The sequence below is a fragment of the Pelophylax lessonae genome, assembly GCF_965119305.1.
Source record: "Pelophylax lessonae genome assembly, chromosome: 5".
NCBI classification, from domain to species: Eukaryota; Metazoa; Chordata; class Amphibia; order Anura; family Ranidae; genus Pelophylax; species Pelophylax lessonae.
Window position 1 is genome coordinate 20,732,920 of NC_138772.1, and position 17,762 is coordinate 20,750,681.

General features: G+C 46.5%; 1 protein-coding gene across 1 annotated transcript in view; it reads right to left on the bottom strand.

The window, feature by feature from the left end:
* The window catches only part of LOC309556413 (uncharacterized protein), a gene marked incomplete at its 5' end in the record, with an annotated part of 208,272 nt that overhangs the window by 154,047 nt on the left and 36,463 nt on the right, over window positions 1-17,762 (bottom strand). The window contains one exon of the mRNA XM_082258879.1: window positions 7,106-7,255. Within this exon, the coding sequence (XP_082115005.1) occupies window positions 7,106-7,255 (150 nt within the window). The remainder of the gene's footprint in view (window positions 1-7,105; window positions 7,256-17,762) is intronic.

Genomic DNA, 17,762 nt, shown 5'->3' on the forward strand with positions numbered 1-17,762 from the left:
AGCAGAAAGAACAGTGATGGAAACACTAGATGGTGGCCGGTGGCCGCTGCATGGGCCACATGACAAGGCCTGGCAGGCCAGGTTTGGTCCGAGAGCCTTGTGTTTGACACCTGTGGCCTAGGGTATAAGAAGATTGCCAAGACCCTGAAACTGAGCTGCAGCACGGTGGCCAAGACCATACAGCAGTTTAACAGGACAGGTTCCACTCAGAACAGGCCTCTAAATGGTCGACCAAAGAAGCTGTGTGCACATGCTCAGCATCATATCTAGAGGTTGTCTATGGAAAATAGACGTATGAGTGCTGCCAGCATTGCTGCAGAGGTTAAAGGGGTGGGGGGGTGGGGTCAGCCTGTCAGTGCTCAGACCATACGCTGCACACTGCATCAAATTGGTCTGCATGGCTGTTGTCCCAGAAGGAAGCCTCTTCTAAAGATGATGCAGAAGAAAGCCTGCAAACAGTTTGCTGAAGACAAGCAGACTAGGGACATGGATTACTGGAACCATGTCCTGTGGTCTGATGAGACCAAGATAAACTTTTTTGGTTCAGATGGTGTCAAGCAGGTGTGGCGGCAACCAGGTGAGGAGTACAAAGACAAGTGTGTCTTGCCTACAGTCAAGCATGGTGGTGGGAGTGTCATGATCTGGGGCTGCATGAGTGCTGCCGGCACTGGGGAGCTACAGTTCATTGAGGGAACCATGAATGCCAACATGTACTGTGACATACTGAAGCAGCGCATGACCCCCTCCCTTTGGAGACTGGGCCACAGGGCAGTATTCCAACATGATAACGACCCCAAACACACCTGCAAGACGCGCCCACTGCCTTGCTAAACAAGTTGAGGGTAAAGGTGATGGACTGGCCAAGCATGTCTCCAGACCTAAACCCTATTGAGCATCTGTGGGGCATCTTCAAACAGAAGGTGGAGGAGCGCAAGGTCTCTAACATCCACCAGCTCCGTGATGTCATCATGGAGGAGTGGAAGAGGACTCCAGTGGCAACCTGTGAAGCTCTGGTGAACTCCATGCCCAAGAGGGTTGAGGCAGTGCTGGAAAATAAGCCCCCGTTCACACTGGGGGGCTTATTGGTCGCCTGACAGGTCGCCGTAGGTCGCCTTCCATAGAGAAGCTATGGCCCCGTTCTAATAGGAGCGACACAAGTCGCTCCGACTTAGAAAAAGGGTCCGGAGCTTCTTTGGGGCGACCCGGAGCGACCTGCATAGACTTTAATGTTATGAAGTCCGTGCCGGCCGCTCCGAGGTCGCGGTGCGAGCAGCGCGCCGCGACCTATGAGGTCGCCCCGGCAAGTAGCGTCGCCCCAGTGTGAACGGGGCCTAATGGTGGCCACACAAAATATTGACACTTTGGGCCCAATTTGGACATTTTCACTTAGGGGTGTACTCACTTTTGTTGCCAGCGGTTTAGACATTAATGGCTGTGTGTTGAGTTATTTTGAGGGGACAACAAATTTACACTGTTATACAAGCTGTACACTCACTACTTTACATTGTAGCAAAGTGTAATTTCTTTAGTGTTGTCACATGAAAAGATAGAATAAAATATTTACAAAAATGTGAGGGGTGTACTCACTTTTGTGAGATACTGTATATAAACAAAAAAAGACTAAGCATTTAAAAAAAAAAAAGATATTTTTTAAAAACATATCCAATAAAAAAAAATAAATAAAATTTCTTCATAAATTTAGGCCAAAATGTATTCTGCTACATGTCTTTGTTAAAAAAAAAAAAAAAATGAATGTATGCAGCACTACTCCATGGGAGCTGCTAGTTACGGGTTCCCCTGGGTTACCCATAGCAACAACTTGACAATTGACATTTTCAAAGTGCTTGGCACAGTCAGAAAACAATCTAGGGGTTTTGTTTTTTGTGGATTTATTTGAGAACGTGGATAGGAGAAGGGATGAGTGGGATACTCCAACTGAATAAACAATGCACAATTGCTGGGACTGCTGAATATAACTGAGTGCGGCAAGGCCGCTGCTTCACCTTGACAATGCAGTGAACTGAAGAAGTTTTAGATGAGCTGTACTGTATTACAGATCACTCTTCAGGGCCCTACTTGGTACCCCCTATTCTTCAGGGTTCTCTAATCCGGCACCCCCTTTACTGTAGCACTCTGTGTGGGCTGACCCCTTGATCCTCTGACCTCACTGGAGTGGTCCCCCTTCCTGGGCAGACCCTTTGGCAAGTCCCCTGGTACTTACGGACACTGTTTTTCCCAAAAGACTCTGCCAGCAGCTTCAGTGGATTCTCTGCAGCTCAGCTCCACACCTGGTTCACTAGACCGACTGCCTATGACCACTTTCCTCCTACAACAGGAGGAGAGACAGCCGTCAGCCTCCTCCTGGGACTCTGCATCCCGCCAAAGATGCCCTGTCACATGTCCCCCCAGCTTTTTTGAGCAATCCCAGGATGCAAAGAGAGATACCCGTGTTGGATGCTTCAACAGGTGCCACATCCCAAGTATACACTAAAGAGAAAAATTCCCCTATTGGTGGGACTTTGAAGGCACTCAAATATGGATATACACAATGTTTTAAAATATTATAAATGTTATTTATAATATTTTAAAACATTGTGTATATCCATATTTGAGTGCCTTCAAAGTCCCACCAATCGGGGAATTTTTCTCTTTAATCCCAGGATGCATTGCAAGAATGCCCTCCCACAAAAGCCAATGTGTCACTAGCTGGGTTTCCTCCACTGTCCAACAAACTCCCTCATTGAATGCAGTGGGGACACTCCCTCAGACCCAGTAAATCACACCTGGAAACATGCAACAGGCAACCTAATAGATCAGGCTCCCCTGATAAGCAGAAGGAGCATAAAATGCTTTTTCCTAGCACCCACCTAGGAGGGTGCTACATGTATATTAAGTAGTTTGTGTGAAAGCTATAGTGTCTACTAAACAATGGAAAATATACTGAATTTTTTTATATACTGGGGTGGGGTTTGATCAGCAACTCATAGTGGGACTGTGATAGTGAAACTGACTGCCACTGACAACACCAGTGACACTAACACAGTGATCAGTGCTAATAATATCACTGTACTAATGGCACTGGTTGTGAAGGGGTTAACGCGTAATGGCGGCAATCTGCGATTTTTTTTGTGGGACTGCGACATTGCGGCGGACAGATCGGACCCCTGACTGCCATTTTTGACACTTTTGGGGGTACCAGTGACATTTCTACAGTAATCAGTGCTATAAATATGCACTGTTACTGTAAAATTACACTGGCAGTGAAGGGGTTAACTTTTTTTGAGAGGGAGGGGTTATGTGTGTCCCTAGGGGCGTGATTCTAACTGTGATTGGCTGTGGTTTGGGCTGTAGGAACACTGATCAACGGTCCTACATAGTAGCACCGTATGATCACTGTTTCTACACAGGGGAGAATGACAGGCGGCTTGTTTACACAAGCCGCCTGCCTTTCTCCCTCTGCAGCGGCGATCGCAGAGTGACCGGCGGACATCAGGTCTGCCGGTCACACTCGCGGGGGGGGGGGGGGGGTCCGTGACCACGCGGGAGCGGGAGCGCGCCTCCGGGGGCGCGCGCTCGCTCCCTAGACCCTCACAGGCTAGCGACGTCGCTTTGCCTGTGAGGGGCTGACTGCCGACGAAATAGTCATTAGGCAGTCGGCAAGTGGTTAATGGTTACTAAAATGAGGCCCCTTTCACGTAGGGAGTCCGTCGCCGGACTTAATTTTTCTCAGCGGGGGATCAATCCGCCAATCCCCCGCTGAGCAGGCGGAGGGCAGCTCTGTCTCCGCGCTGTGTACAGAGACGGAGCTGTCAGGTCCCGCTGATCTCTATGGGGGAATCGGATGAGAACGGACTTCCGCTACCCTCACTTGGTACCCATGTGTACCATGACAGCTGGGTCTTCCCCAGCCCCACCCAATAATCTGTCCACCCGATCCGCGATGTGCCGAACCCGAGCGCCCGGCAAACAACAGACTATTCGGCGCACACGGTCTTTGCGACAGATTACACTGTCTGTCCTTCTAATAATTGAGTCCCCTACCACCAGCACCTGTCTTTCCTTTCCCTTAATCCCGGCCTGACTGGAGGAGTTCTTCCCCTGGCAGCTAGGGGCGTCGCTCTGCTCCAGCAATGCTGGTCCCTGACTGGTTTCCCCAACATCACACAAGGGGGCGTATCTATTGGGGTGCTCCAGCCCAGGATCAGCCTCCTTGCCTTGTCCCCTTCTACCCCTCCTAACTGTCACCCCTCTACTCTGCTCTGATGCCTGCACCTCCAATACTCTGTGCAGACCCCTGCTTGCACCTGGCTGGTACGATCCTGGCTCTCCTCCGGTATGGACAGTGTTGCCAGCTGCTTCCCTAGATTCAAGACCTGAGCTTCCAGGGAAGCAACTTGCTTACATTTTGCGCATTTGTATTCGCCCTCGATCGCATGACCGAGGAACGCATACATATCACAAGATGTACACCGAGTCGCATCTCCACACCCGCCGGGCATTGTACCTACTAATCTAATCTAATGGGGATTCAGCGATTTAAGTCTATCCTATGTGGCTATTTCCTGGCTTCCTAACTCTACCTTCTCACCGTCTGGTACTCCGCTACCCTCACTTGACACTCAGTTACACAACACTCACAATCTCACAGCCCAGTCAGTCGCACAACACTCCCAGGCGCACCACCCGGTCAGTCGCACAACACTCACAGTCGCACAGCCCGGTCAGTCGCACCACACTCACAGTCGCACAGCCCAGTCAGACGCACAACACTCACAGTCGCACAGCCCGGTCAGTCGCACAACACTCTCAGTTGCCCAACACTCTCACTCGCACAGCCCGGTCAGTCGCACAACACTCTCAGTCGCACAGCCCGGTCAGTCGCACAACACTCACAGTCACACAACACTCACAGATACACAGCCCGGTCAGTCGCACAACACTCACAGACACACAGCCCGGTCAGTCGCACAGGTAGTAATAGGTACTCCCAGACACTCAGGTAGTAATAGGTACTCCCAGACACTCAGGTAGTAATAGGTACTCCCAACACTCAGGTAGTAATAGGTACTCCCAACACTCAGGTAGTAATAGGCACTCCCAGAGTAATTACACTGGCAGGGAAGGGAGTTAATCCAGGGGCGATCAAAGGGTGAAATGTGAGCCTAGGGGGTGTTTTCTAACTGTGTGGGGGGAGGGACCTGTGACATCAACACAGAGACCTGTGTTCCTAAATAGAAGGATCACAGGCGCTCTGTATTGATTCCTGAGAGAACAACTGTCTGCTTTGTTTACATCGGCCGTCTGTCTTTCTCCCTCTCCAGCGGGAGATCGTGAGTGACCGGCGGCTATCGGAGCCATCGGTCACTCGCGCTAGCTTCCCAGGGAAAGAGCGGGGGTGGGAGCGTGCCGATGGCGATGTGTGCTCGCCCCCCACAGGCGGCTGAGCGAGTGACGTACCCCTACGTCACTTCGCCCAGCACCGGCTGCCTGCCGCAGTATATCTGCAGTGGGCGGTTGTTATGTGGTTAAAATAAATTAAAAAAAAAGAATCTTTACAATCAGTTTAATGCAGAAAATGCAATACTGAAAACCATCCTTCAAGTGATACTAAAGTCTCAGTTTTTTTTTTCTTTAAAAATTCCACTGCACTGGAATTCCCAAACTAAGCCCTCAACAAAGGAGTGGTTCGACAAAGTCAAATTATTTTATGAAATGGAAGAGATTGTGGCAATTAAGAAAGAAAACGACTCCGCCTTCCATAAAACTTGGACACCCTGGACAGAATTTGTCCTGTCTGATGCGTTCACCAATCTCATTACTCACTAATTTTGGGTTAGATAATGCTACTTAGCTGTACCATCTAGCGACATCGACATGCCTAATGATTCATAAATGTCTCACAATCCTACATCTCCCCAACTCCTCTCCCTCTCTACCCTTATCCATTTCTTCCTCAACTCTTCCCTCCTTTCTATTTCTTCATTGTGTGTCTACTAGCCATAGGTGTGGGCCTTGGCCTGCCCTACCCCTGTTCATGTACTCAATATTACTTCATACGTGCGGGTTTCGTATTACAGTCACTACATACTACTTTGTTTGGATCCTTGATGAAACCGATGTACGCCATGACATTTTCATACCTTGCTCTTAATATGTTATGATATGTTTTACACTGTTGCTAATGTTTGCATGATTAATATCAATAAAGCTTCTTATTGAAAAAAAAAAAAAAAAATACCAAACATGTTATACTGGTTTGCTCTGTGTAAATGGTTTTGCACAGAGCAGCCCTGATCCTTCTCTTTCTCGGGTCCCTCTTTGGTGCTCCTGGCCCCTCCATCCTCCTAAGTGCCCCCACAGCAAGGAGGGGGGCACCCAAGTTGAGTCACAGCTCCTTGTATCCATTCAGGCACGGACCTGCAGTTCTGCCCCACCCCCTCTCTCTCCTCATTGGCTCACTGACTTTGAATGACAGCAGTGGGAGCCAATTTCGCCGCGCTGCCATCCCAGCCAATGAGGAGGGGCGTCCCGGGCGGCCCAGACTGTTCTGCAACATCTCTGGATCTTAAGCCTCGTACACACGCAAAGATTATCGGCCGACCGATCGGCCGACTTTTGTCCAGTGTTGTTGTGCTGGTTGAAATGTTCTCTAGACTGCACACGAATTTTCTAGGCCAACAAAAATCTACTTCAGAAGTGATGTCATGTGATGGTTTACTTTCCGTGTGTTTTTTCTTCTCTGAGCATGCCCAGTCTTGCTCATCAGATTTTTGTCTGCCGAAATCTGTACTGACTGACGGAAAATCGGCCGTTGTGTTGACGACCAACAAAAAATTTATAGCCTGCACATCAGATTTTTTTCGGCCGAAAAGTCGGAGTCGGTTGTCGAAAGCATCATACTAACAAGCCAAAAATCGACCGATCGGACGTTGGCCGAAAATTCACGGCCAACTATCGATGCGTGTGTACGGGGGCATAAATGGGGCTCAGGTAAGTATTAGGGGGGCTGCTGCACACAGAGGGCTTTTTATCCTAATGCATAGAATGCACCTTCTGCCTTTACCATCACTGTAAAGTATTTTGGCATCGATGATATTGTATGTACCTGGATGTAACACGGGTGGAAGGAGCATGCCCAGAGGATGGTAATTATCGGCATTTTTCTTATTCGTCTGAAATTGTGAGTGGAGCGCCCCAGGGCTGCATCCTGGAACCAATTCTGTATAACTTGTTTGGCTTGTTCATAAATGATATACTGTAGAGGTTGGAATAAATAGAATTTTAAAAGAATCGCAGTATTTGCTGATGACGCAAAGCTAAATAGGGCCACTTCACAACAGGATACAGCAACATTAAAAGAAGACCTAGTTCACCACTTGCCTGCTGGGCACTTTCACCCCCTTCCTGCCCAGACCAATTTTCAGCCTATGGCGCTGTCGCACTTTGAATGACAATTAACACGGTCATGCTACACTGTACCCAAATGACATTTTTATCATATTTGTCACACAAATAGAGCTTTCTTTTGGTGGTATTTAATAACCAATGGGTTTTTTTATGTTTTGCTAAACCAATCAAACAGACCGAAAATATGGAGGGAAAAAAAATATTTTTCTTTGTTTCTGCTATAAAATTTTGCAAATATGTAATTTTTCTTCGTTGATGTGCGCTGACGAAGCTTCACTAATGGCCACTGATGAGGCTGCACTGGTGGGCACTGGTGAGGCTTCACTGATGAGGCTGCACTGATAAGGTGCACTAAAGGGCACTGATCAGGAGGCACTGATGGGCACCGATAAGGTGCACTAATGGGCACTGATGAGGCAGCACGGATGGGCACTGATGAGGTGCACTAATGGGCACTGATGTGGAGGCACTGATGAACACCGATATGATGCACTAATGAGGTAGCAATGATAAGCACTGATAAGCTGCACTGATGGGCACTGATGAGGAGGCACTAATAAGGCAGCATTGATGGGCACTGATAAGGCAGCATTGATGGGCACTGATAGGCGGCACTGATATAATGCACTGATTGGCACTGATAGGACTGCACTGATAATGCTGTCACAGGATAGCCAGCTATCGGCTTTCCTTTCCTGATAACCAGCATTTGTTTGCATGGGATCAGCTGTGATTGGACGCAGCTGATCACATAGTAAAGGGCTGCTCTGATTGTGATCTCTGTGTAATTTGGATCACAGAGTGTGCCCAATGTGGCACGCAGGGTGATGGGTTCTGGGAGAACGTCAATAGGCATCTCCATAAAGCTGGTCAGCAGAGAAAAGCATGGAGAGCTCTGGAATTTCCTGCTAGAGGGCTGCGCTGACTTTGGAATTGATCAGTGGTGGCCCATCTATTGGGGGAGCAGGGATGCCACCCCCCCAAACCATGTGTCCGGCCCCCTAATCTACATGCAGGGCGCCAGACGCATGGATTCCAATGGGGGATTTATTTTAAGCATGTGATTAGAGCCAGAGGCTCTAATAGGCTTCAAAAAAGGGTGGGCTTGGGGCGCAGAGCACTGCACCCTGAGCCCACCCAGTTGTGTGACCATAGCGGATGAATATTCACTATTGCCGCACTGATTCTCCTCCCTGTCAATCAAGTAGCGGGTCCTGAGACCTGTTTCCCGATTGGCCAAAAGTAGAAGGTATCCCATTGGCCGAGAAGGAGAGAGGAGATGGCCACCGAGAGGGAACATGGAGACTGAGGGGGAAGCCGCTGCCAAACCCGCTGCCTGTCAGTCCCGCGGAGCAAGGTAAGTAAACTGGCACGGGGGGATATGGTGGTGCGGGCTGGAGTGATTGGGAGGGTCCGTCTGCCAGGGTCCATTCTAGAGAACTTCATGCTTCCCTCTGCTGATCAGCTTTATGGAGATGCTGATTTCATATTCCAGCAGGACTTGGCACCGCCCACACTGCAGATGAGCTGAAGGCCGCTATCAAAGCAACCTGGGCTTCCATAACACCTCAGCAGTGCCACAGGCTGATCGCCTCAATGCCATGCCACATAGATGCAGTAATTCATGCAAAAGGAGCCCCGACCAAGTATTGAGTGCATTCTATACTGTACATGGACAGACTTTTAACTAAGCCAACATTTCTGTATTAAAAATCCTTTTTTATTATTGGTCTTATGAAATATTCCAATTTTCGGAGATACTGAATTTTGGGGTGTCACTCGCTGTAAGCCATAATCATCAAAATTAAAAGAAAGAAATCCTTGAAATATATCACTCTGCGTGTAACACATCTATATAAAATATATGAGCTTCACTTTTTTGAATTGAACTACTGAAATAAAATACTTTTTGATGGTATTCTAATTGTATGAGATGCACCTGTATATATGTATATATATTATAACATGACTATATTATTATATTATACATTCTAAAAATCATTCAATTTAAAAAAAACAAAAAAAAAATATTCTTACGCAACATATTTTATAGGCTACTTACTATTGATGATAATACCAGACCCCCAATAAATGATGTAACATAACAAGTTCCCTAGAAATAATCAGGGCTCGAGTCCTGCAGGAACGCATGGGAACGGCGTTCCTGTACTTTTTCAACAGCAGAAGCGCCGTTCCTGTTAGCAGCCATGTCCTGCTGCTCCCCAACAGAATCCCGGCGCCACTTTCTGCACTGGGATGGCGAGTCAGCAAGCCCAGATTCCCGGGTTCCCGACCCGCCATCCCCGAGCACAGTGTAAGGGAACTGAACTGGCACTAGAGGAAGCGGAGCCGATGCTTCCTGTATAGCGCCGGCTCCATTCACAGGTGGAGTGATCGACAAAAGAAAGAATGGTGGCACACTGCAACAGGTTCCAATGATGAAGACTTCTTTATTGGTCAGTGCCAGACAAAAATAACAGGAACAGTTGACGCGTTTCACACAAACAATTTGTGCTTAATCAATCCGTTATGATTAAGCACAAATTGTTTGTGTGAAACACGTCAACTGTTCCTGTTATTTTTGTCTGGCACTGACCAATAAAGAAGTCTTCATCATTGGAACCTGTTGCAGTGTGCCACCATTCTTTCTTTTGTCGGTTAGATCTCTGGTGGCTAACTAGTGATGTCGTGAACCTAAAATTCGCCGTTCGCGAACGGCGAACGCGAACATCGGCAAATGTTCGCGAACCGGCGAACCGGGCGAACCGCCATAGACTTCAATAGGCAGGCGAATTTTAAAACACACAGGGACTCTTTCTGGCCACAATAGTGATGGAAAAGTTGTTTCAAGGGGACTAACACCTGGACTGTGGCATGCCGGAGAGGGATCACGCAAAAAAAAGTTCTTAAAAATTATAATTTTTTGATAGAGAGCCAATTATTGGAAAAATTAAAAAAAAATAAAAATAAAAAATTTCTTTGGATTTAGCATCTGGGGGGTCTAAAAAGTGTACCTGTGAAGTTTCAGCTCTGTAGCATGTCCAGAACCCCTAAAAAACAGCATTTGTCTTATATTTTCAGGAATATGGCTTCTCTGCGGCTGGCTTTTTCTCTTGCAGGCATTTATCGGGCATTTTTTTAGGCAGGCATGTCATTTTTTGTATTTAGTGTCTGGGGGGTCTAAAAAGTGTACCTGTCAAGTTTCAGCTCTGTAGCATGTCCAGAACCCCTAAAAAACAGCATTTTTCTTATATTTTCAGGAATACGGCTTCTCTGCGGCTGGCTTTTTCTCTTGCAGGCATTTAGCGGGCATTTTTTTAGGCAGGCATGTCATTTTTTGTATTTAGTGTCTGGGGGGTCTAAAAAGTGTACCTGTCAAGTTTCAGCTCTGTAGCATGTCCAGAACCCCTAAAAAACAGCATTTTTCTTATATTTTCAGGAATACGGCTTCTCTGCGGCTGGCTTTTTTTCTTGCAGGCATTTAGCGGGCATTTTTTTAGGCAGGCATGTCATTTTTTGTATTTAGTGTCTGGGGGGTCTAAAAAGTGTACCTGTCAAGTTTCAGCTCTGTAGCATGTCCAGAACCCCTAAAAAACAGCATTTTTCTTATATTTTCAGGAATACGGCTTCTCTGCGGCTGGCTTTTTTTCTTGCAGGCATTTAGCGGGCATTTTTTTAGGCAAGCATGTCATTTTTTGTATTCAGTGTCTGGGGGGTCTAAAAAGTGTACCTGTGAAGTTTCAGCTCTGTAGCATGTCCAGAACCCCTAAAAAACAGCATTTTTCTTATATTTTCAGGAATACGGCTTCTCTGCGGCTGGCTTTTTCTCTTGCAGGCATTTAGCGGGCATTTTTTTAGGCAGGCATGTCATTTTTTGTATTTAGTGTCTGGGGGGTCTAAAAAGTGTACCTGTCAAGTTTCAGCTCTGTAGCATGTCCAGAACCCCTAAAAAACAGCATTTTTCTTATATTTTCAGGAATACGGCTTCTCTGCGGCTGGCTTTTTCTCTTGCAGGCATATATATCAGTGGTGGGTGGGCAGTGGCACAGTACACTCTCTGTGGACCTGACAGCAGTCACTGGCACCCAGGCAACTGCAATCTAAAAAATATATATATATTTTTTTTACTTTGCAAGCTGCTGTGCCACTTTATATATCAGTGGTGGGTGGGCAGTGGCACAGTACACTCTCTGTGGACCTGACAGCAGTCACTGGCACCCAGGCAACTGCAATCTAAAAAATATATATATATTTTTTTTACTTTGCAAGCTGCTGTGCCACTTTATATATCAGTGGTGGGTGGGCAGTGGCACAGTACACTCTCTGTGGACCTGACAGCAGTCACTGGCACCCAGGCAACTGCAATTTAAAAAATATATATATATTTTTTTACTTTGCAAGCTGCTGTGCCACTTTATATATCAGTGGTGGGTGGGCAGTGGCACAGTACACTCTCTGTGGACCTGACAGCAGTCACTGGCACCCAGGCAACTGCAATTTTAAAAAAATATATTTTATTTTACTTTGCAAGCTGCTGTGCCACCTTATATATCAGTGGTGGGTGGGCAGTGGCACAGTACACTCTCTGTGGACCTGACAGCAGTCACTGGCACCCAGGCAACTGCAATTAAAAAATATATATATTTTTTTTTACTTTGCAAGCTGCTGTGCCACCTTATATATCAGTGGTGGGTGGGCACACAGTGGCACTGCAGTGGGCACAGTACACTCTGTGGACCTGACAGTAACTGGCAGCCCAGGCAACTGCAATAATAAAAAATATTTTTTTTTTTCAATTTATTGCAACAAGATGCTGTGCCACCTTATATATATCAGTGGTGGGCAGTGCACTGCAGTGGGTACAGTGCACTCTGTGGACCTGACACAGCACTCACTGCAATTATGACAGAGGAAAAAAAAATATTTTTTAAAATGCAAGGTACTGTGCCTGTGCCACCCGAAATGAGTGTGGTGTGCACACAGTACAGTCTGTGGTAGGTCTGTGGCCTCTCACACACAGCGGGCAGGCAACTGCAGTGTACAATAGATATATATAGATATATATATATAAAGAAAAAACTCTATTACCTTACCAGCCCTTAAAAGGGCTTTTGGGGACACTATATATATATATATATATATATATGTATATATATAAATAAAAAAAATCCTCAATTACCAGCCCTTAAAAGGGCTTTTGGGGACACTAGATAGATATAGATATATATATATATGAAGAAACAACTCAATTACCAGCCCTTAAAAGGGCTTTTGGGGACACTAGATAGATATAGATATATATATATATATATAAGAAGAAACAACTCAATTACCAGCCCTTAAAAGGGCTTTTGGGGACGCTAGGTATATATATATATATATATATATAAAAAAAAAAAAAACCACAAATACCAGCCCTTAGAAGGGCTTTTTGGGGTGCTGATATTACAGCAGTAGTGGACCAAGAACACTGCAAGACCAGGAACACTGACTAACTGTCCCTAGCTTAACAGCAGCAGCAGCAGCAGCAGCTCTCTCCCTACTCTCACTAACACACTGCTTCAGAATGATCTAAGATGGATGCTGCCCTTGCTTATTTATAGGAGGTGGGAGGGTGTGGGAGGGAGGTATGCTGATTGGCTGGAAATGTGTCTGCTGACTGTAAAGTTCAGGGTCAAAGTTTGCCTCAATGATGTCTTATGGGGGGCGGACCGAACATCGCATATGTTCGCCGGCAGCGGCGAACGCGAACATGCTAAGTTCGCCGGGAACTGTTCGCCGGCGAACAGTTCTATACATCTCTATGGCTAACCTAGGTGTGCACCTGCGGAGGTTAATCAACTACTAATTGCCTGAGCGGTATATCGTTTTTGTCCCTTTTATCCAATCGATCTGATCGGGTCCGCCTGTTTTTCAGATGGACGTATTTTGACTCTCCATTCACCTCTATAGAGTAGCAGATGTAAACGGACTTGTGTCAGTTTACAACTGCCTATCTCCAATCCGATCCACTTAAAAAAACAGAATGGGATCTGTCCCCTCCTGTCTGGGCTGATCGGATCAGAGGGCCCATAAAGTAGAGCAGGCTGTGTCCGCATCTGCTCTGCATATGCTGAGTGAACACGGACCTGTTATCTGCCCGCCCTGCTCATTGTGGCCTGCGACCAGTGGCGGCCGGCCAATAGGGGGCGCAGGGGCGCCGCCTCCCCCCCAAAAAGAAAAAGAAAAAAAAAAGATTTAAAAAAAAAATAATAATTTTTTGCCCACTAGGGGCGCCCGCCTCATTGGTGCCTATGGGGGGGGTTTCCACCCGCAGAGGCACCGATTGGCGGCCTTCTGGGGCGTAACTGTGGCGCAGAGCACTGCGCTACACCACCCCCCTTTTGTGATGTCTTGGATCATGATTGGTCCAGACTCCAGCCTGGACCAATCATGATTCAGGACATCCATGCTGACCTCGTTGGGGGCGGTGCCGGTGCGTGCATTAGTCACTCACCGTCACCGCCCGGTCACCTTCCCGCCGCCGCAGAAGAGGAGTCGTGAGGAGGGCAGAAGCCGCCGCCGGGAGCCGAGCAGAAGAGGACGGATGTCGGAGTCGCGAGGAGGGGAGAAGCCACTGCCGGGAGCCGAGCCGCCGCCAGGAAAGTGTCTCAGGGGAAGTGCTGACTCGTTATCCGTGGTAGATTGTGCTGTCGGCAGTGGCTAGCCTGTGATTAGCAAGAGATTGGGAGGAAATATGCCGCCTCCCGCATGAATGTTTGTAAAGGATTTTTACACTAAAATCCCTCTTCTCTGCACCCCAACTGTGTCTATTGGACACAATTGGATCGTGGTTAAGGCAAGGCTCTATTTACTTCCCGGGGCATGGTGGCACATGATATCCCCTGTGAACCACAACATGGCAGTGTGTTTGGGGCTGTCCTGCAGCCATTGCCAAGTTTTGACCAGTGGCTGAGACAAGCTAAAAATTTGCTCCAACCCCCTGTTTTTTGCATCAGTGCCCATGTGAAAGGGACCTCATAGGAAGAAGAGTGGTCTAATAATTGTATTTAATGATTTTAGAAGATGTTTTTCAAGCAATCTTATTGTTAATTAGACCAGACTTGTCCTTTAAATAAAATGCATTTTCATGAATATTTCTAAAACATTACTGAAGATTATTCTGTGTATGTAGAAAAAAAAAAAGGAAACTAGTCTATGTTTTTTGTATTTAGGCCATCTAGTGGTGAAAATGGAGAATGCAGACAAACCATTTTTGTATTTGCTGTAATACATTGACAACATTTCCTCAGGCTGTTCTTCCTTCATTCTTCTTTATAATGTAAGCTGCCAATAAATAACAGAGCACCACTAAATGTGGAAAACGTGATCCGATTGTCTTCATATGTCATTTGACATATCCTGGCCTCTGCTTACCCCAGAAGAAACATTAGCTATTAAGCAATTATTTGTTATTATTTTCTCCTTAGGTCTTTCAGACAGTGTAGTCTGAAGGACAGCCGTAAACATATGGTGATCTCTGTTTTTGGCCAGATTGGGCAGCCCCATCAGTATACAAGCAGTTATAGTGGCAGTTGCAAGGTATAGTTAAGGAAACGTTTCACTGAGCACGTGAAGTACAGAAAAAACAGGATACCGCTCAGGTGTAGTATGTAATGGTTTACTCACAGGTGCTGGCCCCGGCTCGCTACTGCAGTGACATAGAAATGAGAAGAAACTGGTTGCTCCCCGCTGTTGTAATCCAATAAAACGTCCTTTATTCTTCAAACATAGGACAATAGCGCAGGATAGGTTACAGTTGACATGTTTCACACATTGGAGTGCTTAGTCGTAAGTTGAAGGGGGCATGTAGGCTGGTCACTGCATTTATTCCACTCCTATCCTTCTTTTATTGATTAAGTATTTTTATTCTTATGCGATTTTACATCATTTTACAATATTAGTTACATCCCTATATCGGACTCCCTTCTATTCTATTACCAGATTGGCAGCGCATAGATCCCCCCTTTATTTTTCCAATATATAAACAAGTTCCCTCCTCCTGGTGATGAAATCTCGCTGGGGCTTCATCGGATCATTGGCTTTTACCATGAATTTGGGTGAGAGTGGCCGGTTTCCACTCCCCTGGCAGCAGTCATTTGTGGAAACAGTTTGGCGTGGCAGGTTATCCAAGTCTATCTATAGACACGTTTATCAAGTTTATCTATCACCATGTAGATGAGCCTGTATATTTTTATTTACATGTGAGGGGTTAATATGGATTCTTTAATAAATGTCTTATCCATACTGCACTTAGAGGCAATTTTCCTTTTTCTTATCTCCCTGACCAATAATGTTTTGGTTGGGGGGGGGGGGGGGGTTCAGCCAGCCACTTAACATCAATTTTGTGGGTGGTAATACAGCTATCCACTGACCACTAATGTTTAGGGGGTTCACACAGCCAGGTATTGACCACTAATGTTGGGAGGTTCACACAACCAGTCACTGACCACCAATGTTGAGGGCTTCATACAGCCAGCCAATGACCGCTAATGTTGAGGAGTTCACACAGCAAGCCAGTAACCACTAATGTTGGGGGTTCCCACAGCCAGCCACTGACCCCTAATGTTGGGGATTCATACAGCCAGTCACTGACCACTAATGTTGGGGATTCATACAGCCAGCCACTGACCACTAATGTTGGGGGGTTTGCACAGCCAGCCACTAACCACACATTTTGGGGGGTTCACACAGCTAGCCACTGACCACTAATGTTGGGGGGTTCACACAGCCAGCCACTGACCACTAATGTTGGGGATTCATACAGCCAGCCACTGACCACTAATGTTGGGGGGTTTGCACAGCCAGCCACTAACCACACATTTTGGGGGGTTCACACAGCTAGCCACTGACCACTAATGTTGGGGGGTTCACACAGCTAGCCACTGATCATTAATGTTGGGGGGGTCACACAGCCAGCTACTAACCACTAATGTTTGGGGGGTTCATACAGCCAGCCACTAACCACTATTATTGGGGGGTTCATACAGCCAGCCACTTACCACTAATGTTGGGGGGTTCACACAGCTAGCCACTGACCACTAATGTTGGGGGGGGGGTCATACAGCCAGTCACTAACCACTAATGTTGGGGGGTTCATACAACCAACCACTGACCACAATTCTGGGGGTTTGGCAGAGCCAGCTACTGACCACTAATGTTGGGGGTTCATATGGTAAGCCAGTAACTACTAATGTTGGGGGGTTCACACAACCAGCCATTGACCACTAATGTTGGGGGGGGGGACTGATTAGACTTTATTGGTACAGAAGACTCCATGCTTACAATTAAAATTCATACAATGTTCACAGATATGGAAAACAGAAACAGTGGTCACACACTCAGGTTGAACTGGATGGACTGGTGTCTTTATTCAACCTTATAACTATGTAGCTGTGTATACTTTGATCTCTTTGACACTTGGCTTGGTCCAGCTCAAGATGATCATGGAAAGATTGTTACGGTGACTTGCTGGCACCAAAACATGCTGACGTGTTCACTTGCTGGCACAGTCACTAACTTGCACGTCACTTGCTGGCAACAAAACTTGGTCACTGGCTGCCACCAACTCTTGCTGGCACTGACACTTTGCTGACACAAAAAACTTTGCCACTGGCTGCTCCTGCCTGGCACTGTCACTACTGTTGGCTGGCTTTATGCTTTTGCAGATGATGAAGCGAATAGTGTTACCACCCGCATAGCTCCCAACTGTCCCTGATTTCCAGGGACTGTCCCGGATTTGAAACAAAGTCCCTCTGTCCCTCTTTCCTCCTCATTTGTTCCTCATTTTGGTCTGATCTATATAGTTGTATAAAAATATATTAAATAATATTTTTATCTTTTAAAAATTGTTTCCCAGTGCTAAACCTTTCATCCAATTTCTAAATTGCTGAATTTGTAAATTTCAAAAACCAATATATAGGAATAGTAGTGGTTAAAAAAAACACTTGTGGGTTTAACTAATCATTTATTTTTTCTTGTTTAATTCTCCTTTAACTTTAGGTTCACATCTATGCGGTTGCTGCAGTTTTCAGATACGTTTAGCGGTGCATTTTGGGTTTTTAAACCTGCTTTTTTTTATGCTCTTTTGTATGTAGTTTTCATGCATTTTGTATTTTTTGTGTTTTTTTTTTCCTCTTTAACCACTTGCCGACTGCCTAAAGACGATTTACGTCGGCAGTCAGCCCCTCACAGGCAAAGTGATGTAGATCTACGTTGCTAGCCTGTGAGGGTCTAGGGAGCGAGCGCGCGCACCCGGAGGCGCGCTCGCGCGTGGTCACAGACCCCCGATGTCCGCAGAGTGACCCGATGTCCGC